Below are 19,467 nucleotides of genomic sequence, written 5' to 3'. Positions count from 1 at the left end.
CGTCAGCAAGCCGAAAAATTGCCTCCATCCAATGTGCAAATTTTTTTTCTTCAAACCCTCATTTGCCATTTTGCAGAGAACAACCTTCTTTCCATAGACAACAAAAGTGAAATCCATTCGTTTGAAGCTTTGAGTGTATTCATCAAGTGTCTCCATCCACTGTATGCCCAAAATAATCTCCATGTCATCAAGGTCCAGTATGAAGAAATCCTCGGTTACCGTGTGATTTGCCATTGTGATACTTAACTGAGGAACAAGGTGTGTGTAGTGTAGAAGAATCCCTCCGACAACCTTGACCTGTAATCCTGCGTGTGTCTACATAGGTAGACCTCTTCGGTTCGCTAGAGATGAGTTTATGAAGTTTAGAGTGGCTTCGCTATCGAGCATCACCATAACCCTTTGTCTTTGAAGGGTTCCCTGTACACAAATTACTATGCACCTAGGGCTACCGACTAGGGTGATAGTTCCTCTGTGTCGTACCAATGCTGCAATTCTTTCCGTATGGTTCAAACCATAGTTGGAAAACTCGCCAAAGGCAAAAACTCGCCAAGCCCCCCAAAAGTTTAATCGGGAAAAACTTGGCGATTTAAAAAAAAAACTCGGGAAAAACTCAGGAACCTAAAAAACTGCTGAAATTTAATTAAAAATACATTTATTTTGCAAAATTTAATGAGAAGATGCATCTAATAAGTTAATTAAAGACAATACAAAAGAAACAAACAGAGTTTAGATATATATAAATGCATAGTGCGTACAAAATTGCATTCTCATGCAGAATGCTCATGGTAGGAAGCAAAATAGTAAATAGTTTCAATCTGTCAAACTAGAAGTAAATACTAAAAGTCTAAATACATCAATACAATGTCAATGACTCAATCACATCTTCCTCTTTCGACTTGTACTAGCAGGAAAACAAAGGGGTTAGTCCTAGAAGAAGTGCCCCGCACTGGGATAGGGCGTGAGCTGCATGACTGCGAACTCTGTGGCTGTGCCTCCTTGCTCAACGTCCCTACTGAATGGCTCTGCGTCCTAGAAGAGGATGCATCTCCTCCTAATGGTAATGCCTGATCCTCGCCTGAATCATCCTCGTCCTCGTCCTCGTCCTCGTCCTCATCCTCAATGTCATCCATAGTGAACTGAAAATCAACGTCAGCCTCCCGCTCCATGGCCTGCCTCTCCAAATCAGCGATCTCTTCTGGTGCAAACAATGGACCTGGCTCTTGTGCTATCCAATCAGAATAAGGATCTATCTCATCTAGATCAAGTGGACCAGGTAGTTCTAAGAGCTGTGCCTTTTTTATGCGCAACTTAAGATTATAGTGCACATAAACAAGGTCATTAAGCCGTTTTTGAGTCATTCTGTTTCTTTTCTTTGTGTGGATGGACTCAAATAAGCTCCAATTGTGCTCACAATGGGATGAGCTACAAGGTTGGGATAGGACTCTGAGAGCAAATTTCTTTAAATTGGGGGTATTGTCACCCCAACTTGCCCACCAAGCATCTGCAAAACAAAATAAAAAAAGTTATAAAGCAATAAAAAAAAAATCAAAAGCACAACTTATCAATTAGCAAAAGTTTTAAAGTTTGATGCTTTACCTGGTGCTTGAGTAAATCTTGCTCTCTTTGCTAGCATAGAAGAGAACAAAGGACCCCTCGATTCCACATAGATTTGTTGTTCGGTCACAATAAGGTCTCTCTCCTCTTCACTTGATATCATTCTCTCAATGCATTTAGAGAGACCTTCCATGACCTCTCCATTAGGATATGAGTAGGAATCACCAGCCCTAAAACAAATAGAAAATGATATCAAGTCTTACTACACAACCTGAAAAAGTAAAGTAAAATGAAGTCTTAGTAAAATCCCAACTTCAAGGACAATCAATTATCATGATTCATATTACCTGAATTTGGGATTGAGGAAGTAGCCTGCTACATGAATAGGTTGGTGGAGCATATTGTTCCACCTCCTATCAATTATTTCCCAAATCGGGCCAAATCTGAGACTGACCCCATGATAGTAACTTCTAACAGCCTCTTTCGCCCTATCCATGGCCTCATAAAGACCTCCCATTGGGGATTGCTGCCCATCACATATGCACAAGACTAGAACCAGGGGCAGAGACATCTACATTTGAAATTTGAAAAATACAAATTAGTTAATAACATAGTAAGTTATGAATTGATAATGAAACTTGAATAAACTAAAAATATAATGTTTTGATTTTTGAAGTTACCTACACAATCTCCTTAGCTTTTGCAAAAAAGCTATCATCAAAGTCTATTCGTGCCACAACCTCTCCTTCGGGCATCTTTGAGTAAGGTGAAGCAACCCAATCAGGACACACAAACATTTGCTTCAAAGCCAATATGTGGTCAATAATACTTTGCAACGTCAAGAAGACCGTTGCAAACTTTGTCATAGCAGGTGTCATCAATTTTTGCCTTTAGTGGCTTTTCTCATCAAACTGAGAACCCATGGGTGATTATAGATATATTTCATGACTCGCCTAGCATCTTCCACAACTGGACTCACCCAATCAAGTTTTCCTATGTCCTCCAAGAGAAGGTCAAGGACATGTGCTGCACAAGGTGACCAAAAAAGTGTGGGATGCCTCTCTTGGAGGATTCTACTTAAAAGATTAGCAAAAAATCAATAAACAGTAACAAACTTTCCATATTTAGTATTTACAAATTACATCAAATATAAATTGAATAATACCATAGCACTACATTTATGATTCATATTGATTCGAATATAAAAAATTAAATTTACCTGCTGCCACATATGCTGCTGCATTATCCGTGATTATTTGCACCACATTCTCTATTCCCACCTCCATGACAACATTCTCCAACATTAAAGCCAATGTGGCTGCATTTTTCACTTTGTTGGAGGCATCGACAGATTTCCAAAACACCACATCATCTTTGCAAGCAACCAAGAAATTAATAATGGTTCTACTTCTTCCATCTGTCCACCCATTAGATAAAATGTTGCAGCCATACTTCTTCCACTCTTTCTTTTGGTCTTCTATCAATAATGTTGCCCTACCAACTGCTTTGTCAAGCAACCTACAAAATTTAGGTGTAATATTAAATAAAGTGTAAGTGTTATTAAAAAATAGGAAATAAGTTATAACAATTAAGATTTAAAATATAACAATGAACTAAAGTGAATCACAATTATTTACAATTACTAAAATTTAAATAGTAAAATACTAACCTTCCACTCATATCCTAGCGATTAGGCGGCTTGTGCCCTTTGCCTGATATTGTTATTGCATTGACCTTATTGACCCAATAGGGACTATTAGCGGCATTCATTGAGATATTTTTGAAAAACCAAAAATCAGATGCTGCAATATCAGTTTGCCCATGCACCTCCTTAAACCACTTAGTGCCCTCTAATGATGGCTGTGCTCCAGGTGTGTTCCTGGGCACAAAATAACCCCCTATCCCTGATAGGGATCCGGATGGTGATGAAGAAGTAGGAGATGTAGAAGAAGTGGAACCGGTAAAATAGAAATTTTGTTTGCGGATCCGTAGGCCACGAAGAGATCCTGGTATGTTCTCAAGTGCTTCTTCTTCCTCTTGCATATCAAAAGGAGCTCCTTCAGATTCAGCTATGGCTGCCCTCATAGCTAATTTTGCACTCCCCCTATTCAATTTTTTCTCTTCAGCAGCTGCAAGTAGGGCATTGATGAATCTTTTTTCTTCATCAGTTACCTTGAGACAAGGATTTGAATCATGTTTCTTTATGCCTACAAGGTGGTATTTGAGGCGGTTTATGCCTCCAGAAATAATTCTCTCACATAGAATGCATGTCACTTTCCCAACATCATTTGGAGCATCATAGGCAAACCGCCATGTCTTATCTCTTGCATTTTTAGGCTGAGCGCCTATATATCCAGAAGGGCATGGTGTTTGTGGCCACTCTTCTTGCGGATTTGTCATTTTTTTTAATGGTTGACTGCTGCCCTACACATAAATTTATTGAAAAATGAATAAACAAAGTTAGAACTTAGAAGCTAGGGTTTCAAATGATTCAAACTTCAAACTTCAACCATATCCTTAGCAAACAACAAACTTCAACCATATCCTTAGAAGCTAGGGTTTCAAATGATTCAAAATGATTTTAAATGATTTGAAAACATTTACAAACAACAACAAAAACAAAAGAACATTTGTTATAAAACTATAAAATTTTTTCAAACTATGATAAGATGAACATACCTGGAAAGAAATTTGTTTTCTAAAATCGGTTAGAATCCTCTACAATCCACTCAAATCCGCCTTGAATCACTTGCAATCAGCCAAGAATGCCTCCAAACCTTCTTCTCTTCACTCCTCAAGGCTCTAAACAATGCAAATACAAGAAAGAATGAGAAAAAACACACTCACTGCCGCTTTAACCCGTCAAAGGCCGCGGGCAAAACTTTTTTACTAGACTGCCGAGTTTTTAAATCGGCAAGTTAACTGGTGAAAAACTCGCCAAGTACTCTGCGAGTTTTCTGTCTATGGTTCAAACTACCCTAGTTGGCATCGTCATGATGTTGGTTGTCTTTGGAGGGTATTTCTTCTTGTTCGTCCTCATCATTGGATATGACCTCAATGTAATGAATCTTTCCTTTTCTGAGGCATTTGTGGCTAGGCTCCCAAGGTCCCTTGCAGTTGAAACATAGTTTCTTCCTTCGGAGCTTCTTTCTGGAGGCTTCGTCTAGTGACTTCTTGGGTAGAGGTTTATTATCTTTGTCCGTTGGAAATATTGGCAGTTTGGAATGTGAGTAACATTGTGAGGATGACGTCGACGATGTTGCCATACTCCGTGCCTTCTTAATGGCCTCCGACAGGGTGGCAGGATTGAACCCCTTTACCCAACTTTTCAGTGGTTTTGTCAGTCGATCCATGAAGAGCACTATCCGTCTTCTTTTAGAAACGTCCGTGACCAAAATAGAGAGTTTTTGAAATTCTGCAATGTACTAGTCAACAGATCCAATTTGCCTCAGCTGTGCCAACTCTTTGAAATTGAGTTCTGAATCTTTAGCATCAAATCAATCTATCAATCTCTCATAAATTCCGCATAACTATTTATTTGATCATTCCCTAGTATAATGGTGCTGCGATGCTACCATTCATGCGCTACTCCCTCCAAGTGCAATGCCGCAAATTTAATTGCTTCTTCTAGCACGGGATTAAGCTGGAAGTAAGTATCGACCTCCATTAGCCACGCTTGTGCATATATGGATCCGGATTCGTCAAATGGAGACAAATTTACTTTACTCAACTTCCTCCTGAGATCATCATTAAAATATCCTTTGTTTTGGCCATAGTTCCAAGAATCACGACGATTCATGCGATTCGGCGATTCGATTCAAGCCAAACGATTTTTTGTGAATCGGTGAATCAAATCAACAATAAAAGGGTTTATGAAATAAGTTAAATTTCAAGGGTTCTTTTTAATTTGGAGATTTGTGGTTGATTCAATTTTGATTCATGGCCGATTCATGATTCAATTCGGCCTTGCTGATTCCGATCCGATTTCGATTTTTGTTACTTTGGTTTCGGCCTCCTGAGTATCTCATTATTAGATCTGCGTAATCGTTGTAGGATATATTTTCCTCCAAATTAGCATTCTTCCAATCTTCTCTTAGCTGTTCTTGCATTTCTTCAAAGGTCGGTTGTTTCCCTCCGTGTGGTGCCTCTGTCCTTGGAGGAAAAGATAGCATGGAAGGTCAAGAGCATGCTGGATGAGGGTTTGCTTTACCTGACATCGAGTCTGCTCTGTGACCATTATGTTCACCAAATATTTTATTGTCTTCTAACTTCTTGAGAGTGTCTTCCATGAGTCGTTGAGTATCATTGATCTATGCCTGATTTTTTGCAAGCTCCCTCAATAGTGCCACGAGTTTGATGACTGTGGGTTTCAGTTTGACAACCATTCTATCAACGAAATGTGGTCTTCTCTTTCAGCTATAAACTCTCATTCACTATCCATAGGCTAGTAGGATTGAAGCTTTGATACTACTGTAATATTCCGTTGTTCGCCTACCCCTCTGGAATAGATCCATACTAGTATAGCTTGATGAATGGCGGAATCAATTTGACCTATTATACACGGGAGAAGGTCTGAAAGAGGCTGTATGGAATGAGGCTATAGGGTGGCTATTGGGAGGCCAAATTGATGGCCGTATGGTGGAAAGAAAACACAGTACGATGCCTTTAGATTCTCACTGTACGGTGTCAATGGAGATCCGTCTGGTGTCATTGCAGGTCCGTACGGTGGGAGGGGGGAGCAACAAGGCCATATAGATAGGAGGTATGGGGGTTGTATAGTGGGAGTGTTTCAGAACAACTGTGCAGTAGAAGGAAGGCCGTATGGTGAGCTGAGGTTGAACTTGGAGGCTGTATAGTGTATGGTAGTGGTTTGGAATGGAAGGCAGGAGTCCGTACGGATACAGAGAGTGATTGTAGAACAATAGATAGTATGGACAAATAATGATATTCAATGGAGATAAACAATAGATGGAATTACATAGAGCAAGAGAGTAGAACGAATTGAATACAAGGATAATTCGTAATATGATAGTGCTCTGATTTGCCAGATCTAAGCGAAGTGTTATAGGCGACGGAATAGGGTGAGGGTTGAATCCCATCGAAACCAGACAAAACTAAATAGGGAAGGTCTTTCACTTCAGAAATGGCGAACAACAGAGAACTTCAACAAGAATTCACAGTGCAGAGAAAATAATCCAAATTGCATACCTAAAGACTACCTACAAGCCATGCTTAAATACTTGTTGGGAAAACTTTTCGAGGGTGTACAAAGATAGCTAACGGTAACACAAACTACAGAAACAAAAAAAAATGGGTCTGAGATATAATTAATGAATCGGCCCATTAACAATAGTTTGATTATTGATTTATTTTATCATGGGAACATTACAAGTAGTGACTCATAAACCTGCTAACCCTGTCGTTGACGATGCTCCGAGGCAAGCCATGTAATTTGAAAACCTCTCTGGAGAATAAATCTGTTGCCTGTGTAATAGTGTATGTAGTAGTGATTGGGAAGCACTGGGCAAATTTCGTAAATCGATCAACAACAACATATATATAGTCTCTTGGAGAAGGGTGCTCTTGGAAAATTGGTAATGGGATTAGGGTGAGATTTTGGGAAGATGTCTGGCTTAAGGATCACCCCCTAATTGAAGATGTTCAAGATATGATACATGTTGACTTATGCAAGCAGAGATATGGCACTTTTGTTAGTCATTACTGGCAGAATGACTCTTGGGTGAACTTGAAGGACATTGATCAATGCTTCAATCACATCTAAGTTTCCCTCAATGCTGTTTCTCTCCATCCTTCTTTTGAGGATGAGATTATTTGGTATGCTGATCCTACTGGGCAATTCAAAGTTTCTTCTTTCTTTGTTTCTAAAGAGAAGGAAAATCTTACCTTTTGGGTGCAGGCTTGGACTAAGGGTCTCATTCCTAAAATTAACATATTCTTTCGGGTCCTGCTTCAAAATAAAATTCTGACCCTTGATAATTTGCAGAAAAGAGGTATAAATTTGGTGAATAGGTGTATTTTATGCAAGAATGGATTTGAAGATAGAGACCACCTGTTTCTGAACTGCTCTTATTCCCAGCAAGTCTGGACTAAGATCCTTATGTATTGGAATTTGAGTTGGGTTCATCATAACAATGTGGAATCTTCTTTTAAAAGCTGGCAATGCCCTTCTAAGAATCCTGATGTTCAATTCCTGTGGAAAATTACTCTTCCTCATCTCTGGTGGGGTATTTGGAAAGAAAGAAATAATAGAATTTTTAGAAATAGAGAGGTTCCTGGATGGGTGCTTGGTCAGAATATTATTAGAGCTTTGAAGGAGAATTTCAGATCTCTGAAGAACCTTCATAAAACCTTTCCTGTTGATAATCCAATGCATTCCAAAAATCCTAAACTTCAAACTGATAACCCAAGATTGACCCTCACTTGGAGCAAATGTTTGACCCCCATATGGTTGGATTAAAGGAAACTTTGATGGTGCTGCTAAGGGCAACCCAGGAAGTGCGGGTTGTGGAGGCGTGTTGAGAGATCATAGGGGAAATGTTAAAGATGCTATAGCAATCCCCATAGGTAGGACTAATAGTCACATTGCTGAAGCAACGGCTGCCCTTTATACTATGAAAATTGCCGTGGATTTGGGATGTCCGAATTTATGGTTCGAAGGTGACTCTCTAAATATTGTGAATATCCTAAATAATAAAAGTGCTATCTCATGGTCGATAGAGGCCACAATCAAGGAGATCAAATACCTTACTCAAAAATTTGAAAAGTTGTCATATCCCATACCTTTCGGGAGGCCAAAGGTGTTGCTGATTGGATTGCCAACTACGCTGTCCTATCGGGGCAAAAGGTGAGGTGGACTGATGTATTAACTAACCAAGTTGATCTCAAAGCAATTATTCATTATGAAGCCATCCATGCGCAAGTGGGAAAGATTTGTGAAGATTAGAAAGTTAATGATTTCGTGGAGTGAGCATATTATTGCCAAATTTTCTTCCCCAAGGAAGTATACTCAAATGAATGCAATGTGGGTTTCGCACGTATCTCTGAAAAAGGGAGTCTCTTTTGATGGGACGAAAAACAGTTTTCATTTTAACCCTTTCTCTCTCTGCGTCTGGTTACTCTGGTGTGAGTGCGTTCTCAAGCAGATGGGGGGCGAACCGCGCAAGTAGGAACCAAAGAACTGTGATGCCTGGAAGGCTCGTGAGAATGTATGGAAAATTCTACAGAAAGGAAATGTGACCTATTATTTGGAGCAACTCAATGGTTTTAAGCCACACATCACTACGGCTTTCTTTAAGAATTGGTCCAATGACAAAGTTACTCTCCATGGTGTTATTGTGAAACTCACGGAGGATTTTATAGCAGAGATCACGGGGCTCTCCACGGCGGGCATAAAATTCACCAAGCAAACCAATATTTCAAATGCAGCCTACAAAAGGTTTCCGAAAACGGAAGACGAGGAGAAGCAATTGGAAAAGAGTGGTGATTTCTTCGATGTGCATCAGATAAAGGAGATCTGGAGGGATGTTCTTTGCTGTATCCGTGAGTATTTCATACTTGATGGAAGAAGTAAAAGAGTTCATAAATGCCACTTTGTTTTTTTAAATCATTTCAGACATAAAGATAGAATATCTTTACCCTTCTTTCTGAGGTTTTCTTTACTTCATAGTTTAGAAGCTCATAAGAAGAAGGAGTCCAGACACATTTTACATGAAGGGCTGATTCTTCTTATCGAGAGGTATTGTAAAAATAAACACATTGCCTCTACTCCCTCTAAGGACAAGAAGAAGGACTCCATTAAGAGTAAGAAGGGTGACTTTGTTAAGGGTAAAGATAAAGCCCTGAATTTAAAACCCTTGGCTTCTCAAAATCATGAGGATGACGAGTCTGAGACCGAGAAATCGGAAAGCCGTGAGAATATTAACCCTGAGGTTGACGAAGATACTGACGCCGGGGATTTAAGCTCTAATCTGGACGGGTACCCGGAGACTGAAGGTAATAATGAAAAAGGGAAAGAGGAAGCCAATAGTGATGGTAATTCTGAACAGAGTAAATCTGTTAATGAGGGTAACCAGGCTATTTCTAGTGGGGGTGATAAAGGGGAAGATAATACTGTTGAGAACCCTGTAGAGAAGAGTAAGGAGGACCATACAGCTAAGATTGCTTCTCCTGTCAATGGGATAGAGGAAGAAAAAAAGGACTCTGCTCACATAGAAGACTCTGACGGGGTTCGTAAGGAGGATCAAATGGAAATGGAGGAAAACAATAACAATGCCCGTTCCCCCCCACAAGGGACTGCTGAAGATGATAGCGACTCATTGAAGAGGGATACCATGCTCTCCTTCCTGCATTCTGCGAAGGATAAAGCTGACACCATGCTCAAAGTAGATTCTTGGATCTACAATGAAATGATGGGTTTGAAGAAAAAGGTTGAAAGTCTTCAACATAATCTGGATACTATCAATGTCAAACTTAGCCAACTGGAAGGGCAGATGGGAGACATCCCTAATAAACTTAACAACTATGAGCAGAACCTCAGAATGCTAATCAAGGAGAGTGGCACTAAGATGGAACAGGTCACCTCGAGTATTTGTGCGGCCGCTGCAAGCCTGGGCAAAAGGGCTAATGAAGATATCACTTCGGCTGAGGGTCCGAGCAAAAGAACAAGGCAGAGCTTGAGGAAGAATGCAATGAAAGTTGCTGCTGCTTCGGCTGTTGATACCATTCAAGAGACTGCTGCAATTGGTAAGGAAGCTACTAAAATGATCTTGGAGCTGCAATAGTGGCTCTGGGTTGGGTTCCCTGGTTTAGTTTCTGTCTATTTTGGTTGCTGGTTGGGGTCTCTGGTCCTGGATTTTGGTTTCTTTCGTTTTGACTGTTTGTGGTTCCAGGTCCCTGTAAAACCTGGTTAGTTTATTCTTGGACTTTTTCTGTGGTTTCAGGTCCTTGTAAAACCTGATTTTGATACTGTGCTTCAGTTTGTTGAAGGTTTCTTTTACCTGGTTGGACTTTATTGCTTTATCTTTCTACTTTTTGTAAAAAGGTTTTGGGGTCCCTTCAAAACCTGCTTTTACCGTAATCTAAAACATATATATAGTCTCTACCTTGGGCTCTCGACAATCCTATAATGAAGTCCATGGACAAACACTCCCACTTTTTCTTGTCAAGAATTGGAAGTGGCTGAAGTAAGCCGACTGGGTAAGAGTGCTGTTGTTTATTCTGCTGGCAAGTAGGGTGCTCACTAACGTACTGCAACACTTCAGCTTGAAGCCCTTTCCAAGAAAAACACTCACAAATTTGTCAATAGGTATTTTAAAAACCTGGATGTCCTGCCATAGGTGAGTCATGATAAACTCTCAACACCATGCACCTCACCTCTGACCTTGGCACCAAAAAAATGTGCTCATTGTAAATGATGAGCTCATTCACAAGGGTGAAATCACTATTTTGGATCAATCAATCTATGAATCCTGATGCCCATGTATCATTTGCATACTCTGCAAGGATCAAATGTCTCCAATCCTTTGATATATCTGTCATCAAGCTCAAGTGGGGTCTTCTTGACAAGGCATCTGCTACTACATTTTGTGTCCCCTTGAAATAGGTAATATCAAAGTCATACGCTTGTAATTTACTTACCCATTTCTACTACCTATTATTAAGATCTCGCTGCCCTAGGAAATGTTTCAGGCTATTGTGGTCGGTTTTTATGTTGAATTTGTTACTCACTAAATACTGACTGAATTTGGCCAAAGCATGCATTATGGACAACATTTCCTTAGCAATTGGGTGCTCGTCTTGCATAAGCATCGCTCCAACACCTTCGCCGGATGCATCACAATGCAGTTGAAAAGGTTTGCTAAAATTGGATAATGCTAGCACTGGACAAGAAGTCATCAACTCTTTGAATTTATCAAAACACTCCTGTGCCTCAAGAGTCCATAAGAAAGCCCCCTTTTTCATCAAATCCATCAAGGGTGCTGCATGCCTAGAATATCCACAAACAAACCTCCTGTAGAACCCACACAACCCCAAAAATCCTCTCAACTGTGTCAGGTTCATTGGAGTAGGCCACTCAATAATAGCATGAATTTTTTCAAGATCCATGCATACTCCCTGAGCACTGATAATGTGACCTAGATATAATAACTTTGATAATCCCAAATTACATTTGGACTCCTTCACATACAAGGACTCCTTGCTCAAAATGCTCAACACAGTATCTAACTGCCGCACATGCTCATCCCATGTCCTACCATACACTAGGATGTCATCAAAGAAGACTAACACAAATTTCCTCAACTGGTGCTAATAGACTCTATTCATTGTGGACTGAAAAGTAGCTCGAGCATTAGTTAGCCCAAATGGCATAACTACAAACTCAAAAGGGCCACAATGACACTTGAATGCTGTCTTCTCTATATCCTGCTCTATTTTCTTCCATCTAAATGAGATAGATTGCTTCTTTGTCTTGTTCCAATCCATTTGATGAGTAGGATGTTGATTATTATTTTCATCAAGATTTTTAATTTGTAGGTTGAGGATTCTGATATTACCAAGCTAGATACCAAGACAAGATGTTCCACACAGATAGGAATCCAACTCACATATTTATCCCAATGTCATTATGATGATACACAAGAGGTCTGAATTTTTCTGAGTTTCTATATGGCTTAGTGGATCATTATTTTAATGGCATTCACACTTTATCAATGAAACCAACAATTATCTATCTAGTATGCAGTGGCATTGGGACTGATTTTCTCATTAATGTCGAGTACACATTTAAACACTGCTCCTACACTGCATTGAATCCATGTTCATCTGGGACGGAAAGAAGGCATCAAAACCTCAAATCTCAAGTAGTTTGTCATTGGAACTCACTCAGCCTGCATCCAACAGGATAGATAGTCTTAATCTGAGCATTGACAATGTCTATCTGTCCCATTCTGTGACATTCTTTTGCAGTCCTTCATCTGTTCTTTGTGACGAACAAGAATGGGCAACCCATATACCCATAAGTGTAGATATTTAAGTAGCCTTCTCATACTTGTCATGTCTTATTGATAATTTCTATTATATTACGTGGATGCCACATAATCGCTGCTGGTTCAAACTCCCGAGAGTATCCTTATCTGTTACATGCTCTGCACTTTCCCCTTGCACAATCAATATCAACTTTTATATATGTCACTCTGCTGTATATTATTTTCTCTGATTGTAATATTGATCTGCTCCAGAAGTCTATATCTGTGAATATTGAACTTAGACAAATATATTGCTGAATGAAGATTGACGAGAATATATGTCTCTGAATATAAATACTGAATGTCCTTCAATCTGTAAAGTATATACCCAAAGCAAAAATCTCCTTGAATTCGAAACTGAGTATGTAGATATGATCGCTGAGATTATAATGGATATGAGTCACTTTGCTGTATGTAAACATCAATTTTCTTTTCGTCTGCTATGAATATGTTGTGAGAAATGCTCCTTTTTATTCTTTTCACAATAATGATATATTTTGGTAGGGAGGCCACCTTCGTCTATATGGCAAACTTAGAACTTAACATATTCACAAGGATCAAACACTAACTCATTCTAAGTTTGCCAAACAGTTTGGTGATCTTGTCTTGAATGTGTTCCACCGCAGAGTCTGGCCCCACCCACTCTAACTTGACTGCAGACACCCTGTCTTGCCTGAACATCTTACTTCTTGGATGGTTAAATTGATATGCATGCCGCACAGAGATTGGGTCTGTCTGTCATTTGGGGTTCGCAGATTGTGATATAACTATAACTATAGACCTCTTATGTTGGATACAATTGATCAATTGTGTGTTGTCTTTGATGTTACACAAATGTCATATCAGTTGATAGTCAGTGCATACTGAGCTCACTTGGTCAATGAAGACAGTTTTCCTCGCCTACCGAGCGTTCCTGAGTTTACTCTGTACAGAAGGCAGTTCCTACCGAGCTCACTCGGGCATCGAAGGAAGTTAAGCAGAAAAGAGTGTTGACCGAGCTCACTTGGTTAACAAAAGAAAAGTTGAAAAGAGTCAGTGTTAACTGAGTCCAGTCGGTTACCAAAGGAATTTTGTAAGTTCGCAGTGTTAATCGAGCTTCTGTTGGTTAACATAGGGAATCGCTTCAGAATCAGTTTCTACTGAGCTGGGTCAGCTACCAAAGGATTTTCTTGTTTTGGCATATAAAGCTTAATTATTGTACCTATTGATTCTAGCCGACTGAGGTAATGAATATTGGCTATTCTAATTTGTATTTGAGTCGACTTGACAATCTGAAAGGTATAAGTTTTATAAGTAAAAGGTCAAGTTGTGATTTCAAGCATGAGTGTGATGTGTGGAAGTTGAATGAATTGAAAAGAGATAAGAAGAGGAAGCGAACTTGAAGGATAAGTAGGTATCTTTGTGTAGCATAAAAGTATTATTCGATCAGGAAGGATCAAGTATGAACGAGAGCAGAGATTTGTAATCGACACTCAGTTGCATCAGAATTAGGTCATTCCTTTGTTACTCTCTAACCATTGTAGCAGTGACCTAAAATCTCTTAACATAGTTGGTTTAACAGCCAATTGTAAATCCTCTAACAAGGTGTCAGTTTCTTTGAATTGTTTAAAGACCTTTTGTAAGGCCGCTCCTAATAGGGTGATTAAATACTTTAATAGGGTCACACCTAACAGTGTGTTTTGTAACCTTTAACAGGGTTGGCTCCTAACAAGGCTCACTTTAGAAGAGTGAAAAAAAGTAACTAGTTACATTGGTGGTTTTTCCCAAATTGGGTTTCCACGTTAAATCCTAGTGTCTCATGTGTTCATGTTATTTCTTTCATGCTTGCAAGTAATTAATGATAACATCTTAAGATTCACTAAAGTAATTCACACTCTGCAATTACCGAGTTACATCTAAAGGATCTAGGATTTATTTTTGTAGTAACTGATTCACCCCCCCCCCCCCCCCCCCTTTCTAAGTTACTCCCATATTTCCAACACTCTTACACGTAAGATCATATAAGATCGTTTTGTATACACGTACTCTGACATACTTTGAAAATGATTCTGAATTTGACTGGGTCTCTAGAATCATATTTGCCTTCAATAGTTGATTCAAAATTAATACTCATGCAAGTCATCCAACATTAGTTCCGCCAAACATTTGCAGCCTATTTTGATACCATGTTGAAGTAACATGGATCATTTTCTGCAAATGTAGTAGCATGACCACTGCGATTGATGTCTTCCAAATGCAGATCTGAAGACTCATACATATGAGATGAGACATGTCTCTATAGTTAATCATCATTAGTTAATATATTAGTTATATAAATAACCATATGAATTATATATATATATATAAGAATATTTATCTAATGATGATTTACCATCAACAATGTATCTCATGATCGAATCAATTTGACTGCAACTACAAACTTAACTAACACCACCGCTTGTCACACTGCAGTTAATCGTCTAGTGCTGGAGACTTCTATTACTCACTCGCGGCCATATACTGCTCTCATGACTTTCACTATTCGTTGCATCTAGATAATATAGGTACATGTTTCAGATTAATGGATAGAAGGCATATAATTCGGGTTCCTTCTTGAATTTGTATTTCAGGAATATAGTGTTAAAACAATCCATATTGGTATCTCGTTGCATGAATATTAATTTCTAGTATTTTATCATATCGGTTGTGGTTGTTATTGTGTTCCACCTATTTGTAATTGCTCAAATTAATACACACATTTCAAAAAACCAAAAAAAACACAATTCCAAAAAAAGTTTGTCATTGCATTTCATCACCATAACTAGCAGAGATAGCTCAGGCTCTGTATAGTGGTTTTACAGTAGTTTCCTGCTAGCCTGCAAAGAATTGGGCTCGGTGAGATAGTGATCAGTGCATTATTTAAAGGCTCTATTTTCAGTGGATCATGGATTGGAGATTTATTTTGGGTAGGCATTATACCCGCATAGATTGTACTTTTTCGCCTAGGGATGGAGAATCAAATATGCAGTTTGGTATTGTGGGCAACTGGGGTATTGGTGATCCAGGAGGATCAACTGGTATCGGTTATAGAGATGCTGGTACAGGTTTTGAGATAGGTAGGGAGGGCAGTGAGACATGTAGGGACTTGGTAGTTGGACAACATCATGTTGCACATGTGTTCATCAACTTTTTCACACTCTGAAGCAGATTGGACCCCCTCGAGGACAGAGAAGGGAGGAGGGAACTTGAGACAATTCTATCAGTTCACACAGGTCTCAAGTGGATGACAAGTCCAAAGCTAGCGAGAGGTTTAGAGTAGATGATCAAGTTAGTATTGATGATAGGGTTGACAAGACTTTAGATTGGTGCTTACGATAGGCCATAGAGACCCACCTTTTTGAAACTTGAGCCAAATGCAGTTAGTACTGAGACTGAGGCCGCACCCTTTGTGAATGATTTGGTTGAACATTTTGTTGAGTGGGATGCTCTTCTATAGGCTGTCAAGCAGAACCTCAATTTTAACAGATATTTGACATAGAAGCGAGAGTATTCTAGAGGTAAGCCTAATTCTGATAGACAAAGGCCTATATAGTATGACTTGCGAGAGGTGGCCAATAAGAGGACTCTGGCTCATATGATGGCAGTAGTAGAGTGACAACTCGAGCTTGGGTCCACAAGCTCAACACATCCAGGTTTGCATCCTATGACCGAGGAGGATGCTATTAGATTTGTAGCATTAAATCTTGATGGAGTTGCTTGCGATTGGTGGTATCATGGATTGGTTTCTCTTCATCATGATCAAATTACTTCTAATCGGGAGTTTGTAGACAGAATCATAGAGCGTTTTGATAGGAAGGATCTTGAGGTGTATTTCTAGTAGTTAGCTTAGCTTAGGTATACAGGTGAATTGGAGGCCTTCATCAACAATTTTAAGAGGCTTTTAGTAATGGTGTATGATATTTTTGAGTGGAGGAGAATCATGTTGTTTATTGGGGGTCTAGTTGAACCACTCAAAAGATGGGCTAAGTCCTTGGACCCATCCTCCCTATAGGAGGCTATGAAGAAGGCTAACAATTTATAGGCATCCACACCTAGAGACAAGTTTGCCTCGAAGTGTTCTAGATCATCTTATGACAGGGAAGCCCCTAAGAAGGAGAAAAATCTGTTTCTGAGTGTCCTATTGCTTCCCCCTTGGATTAGGAAACTATTAATGATTTAAGGAGGAAGTTGTGTTTTTTTTGTAGGGGAACCCTATGATATTAATCACGATTGCCCTATGAAGCCTAAGGGAAAGACTAAGATGATGGAGAGGTTCTATGACGATGATGATAATTCTAATTTTATAGGACAGCTAGCTGATTATGATCATGATGCACATAGAGCTATAGGTGATGATGATGATGAGGTGGATGATTCCAACCTCAAGGTTGCCTACCTCTCTAGCATGAGAAAGGAAGGAGCTTTCAGGATGCATGGACACTTGGCAGGGCAACGAGTGATTGCACTCTTTGATAAAGGTGCTACGCATAACTTTATTGGTTCGCGATTGTTTAGCGGGATGGGGATCCAAACAGAGGATTTTGAGGGATTACGGGTTCATGTCGCCGATGGTCATACACCTTAGGTGTAACAAGATGATTTTAGATCCTCTAGTTAAGCTGAATACTTATGCTTTTAAGGTAGATTTTTAGGTGGTGGATATGAGCAATAGCGATATAGTTCTTGGCATGGCTTGGTTGCATACCCTTAGGAATATTTACATCAACACAGAGAGGATGGAGATGGGATTCATTAGGGAAGGTAAACCACAGGTCCTTAAGGCTATTGTGAGTGATGAACTTAAGCAGATTTCTCTAAGATGTATGCAGCACTTGGTTTGCCATGAGGATGTAATTAATTGGGCAATAGAGTGCAGGATGATGCCTACCTTGGATAATATAGATAAGCCAACCTACCACCCTGATATTCAATAGTTGAGGACTAAACACTCTAGAGTGTTTAGTGATTTACCGTCCGATGGAGGGATTGAGCACTTTATGGAGTTGGAGGAGGACAGTAATGCTAATTCTATAACTTTGAAATTATCTTGGTCTGATGATGCAGATCATTTAGATCTGATTGTGCTTAGTCTTCAGTCAAGATCGATGACTCACTTAGGAAATGTTTAAATATTGATCTTGAACAAGTTTAGTTAGTTAATCACTAACTAAATCTTTACCTACAATCAAGAGCCGACCTAGGTAGGGTCATGTCCCTTGAAGGGACATGCCCTTTGGTTATATTATAAATATAAGACAATTGTGAGGATAGATAACACACAAAAATTGATGAGTTTGCTTCTCTATAACACTGCCTTATGCGAGTTGCTTGGACATACAGAAATTCAAAATAAAATAATACTTATTATTATACTTCCTATATAGATTGATATAGTAAGATTCATCTTCAACATTACTACAAGAAGTAACTTAGTCTGATTTTTACAGAATTTGCAGAAACTTTACATGGCATCAGAGCTCTGGTAGTTGAACCTAGGCTTTGCAAATTAAACAATCAAAATTTTTATATCTAGCATCATTCTTCTATCGTCAATGACATACACAATCAGACCCGAGGATAGGTTTGATGGGAAAGAGCACTTCGATGCTAGGGAATTCAGAATCATGATGATTTTTGAAGAAAATGATGTAAAACAGTTTGGTGATTTAGAATCCAAACAACCTGTTGTTGAACCTAATAAAACTATTTGGAGTAATGGAAACAGGAAAGCCATGCAGATCATATTAGATGGAGTGAAAAATGAAATAGTATCCATGCTAATGAAACATCACACAACATTTAATATGGTGAATGCGTTATTAAATGCATATGAGGTTAACATTGCAACTAGAGTCCTTGCACTAAAAAGGAAACCAAATCATATATAGATAAAGAAGGGAGAATCGATGAATTCTTACATCCTAAGGGTTGCTAGTCTAAGAGATGAACTTGCAAGTATAGGAATCATAATTGATGACACAGAACTAATACTGATGGCTATAGATGGATTACTAGATTCATGGGAAACATTCGCACAAGGAGTAAGTGCTAGAGACAATCTTCTTGACTTCAACAGACTTAAGGGACATTGTCTTCAAGAAGAATCCAAAAAACTTGAGGGGGATTGTTGAAAACTAAAGACGAGGAACTTCATGTTCTCAACAAAAATTCCTATAAAGGTAAGAAGAAGCATTTCAAGAAGACGAAGGGTAATCAAAAGAATGACAAACCTAAGAAAAATCTATCCAAAGTAAAATGCTTCGAATGCGAAAAGTTTGGACACTACAGATCTAATTGCCCTGAGAATTCTAAACAAGAAGTAAACTTTACAAACATTACTAAGAAAGAAGATAACTATGATCCTGAGAGTCGTGTATTGTATTCGACACTATCAAATTAAGTATCAAACAAGGCATGGGTGATTGATAGTGGATCATCTCAACATATTATAGGATACAAAGAAGCATTAGACTATATATTTGAAGAAGTTGATGGCGAAGTTAATATCGGTCATAATTCTACTCATTCAGTCAAAGGAATTGGGAATTGCACCTTGAAACTAAAGTCAGGTAGTTCTCTACATCTCAAAGGAGTATTTCGTGTACCAGGAATAAAAGGAATCTAATGTCGGTCACAACGCTTGAAGATGATGAACATAATGTTGCATTCATGGATAGTAAAGTATTGACTTGGTCTAAGAACTCTTCATTTAAGAAATTAAAGTTGATTGATCAAAGAAAGGGATACTTGTATGAATTAAATACAAAACCTAGTTGACCTATTCAAGCTTTAATTCGTGAAGTTGTTGATATAAACAAAATATGATACAGAAGGTTAGGACATTTAAATT

General features: G+C 38.9%; 2 protein-coding genes across 6 annotated transcripts in view; one reads left to right on the top strand and one right to left on the bottom strand.

Annotated features, from left to right (window-relative positions):
* Positions 1-19,467, top strand: part of ABCA1 (ATP-binding cassette A1) — a 307,414-nt gene that overhangs the window by 64,972 nt on the left and 222,975 nt on the right. The window lies entirely within an intron of this gene.
* On the bottom strand, positions 710-1,822 carry LOC149535358 (uncharacterized). The gene is made up of 2 exons (XM_089804889.1): positions 1,597-1,822; positions 710-1,501 (listed from the first exon to the last, which is right to left on the bottom strand). The coding sequence occupies exons 1-2, from the start codon at positions 1,745-1,747 to the stop codon at positions 873-875; spliced, it is 780 nt and encodes a 259-aa protein (XP_089661015.1). The 5' UTR covers positions 1,748-1,822; the 3' UTR covers positions 710-872.

This window comes from Cupressus sempervirens, chromosome 10, assembly GCF_028749045.1.
Source record: "Cupressus sempervirens isolate cs-2001-9-10 chromosome 10, ASM2874904v1, whole genome shotgun sequence".
Taxonomy (NCBI): domain Eukaryota; kingdom Viridiplantae; phylum Streptophyta; class Pinopsida; order Cupressales; family Cupressaceae; genus Cupressus; species Cupressus sempervirens.
The sequence above is the reverse complement of the archived record's forward strand: the minus strand, read 5'-3'. Positions and strand labels throughout refer to the sequence as shown.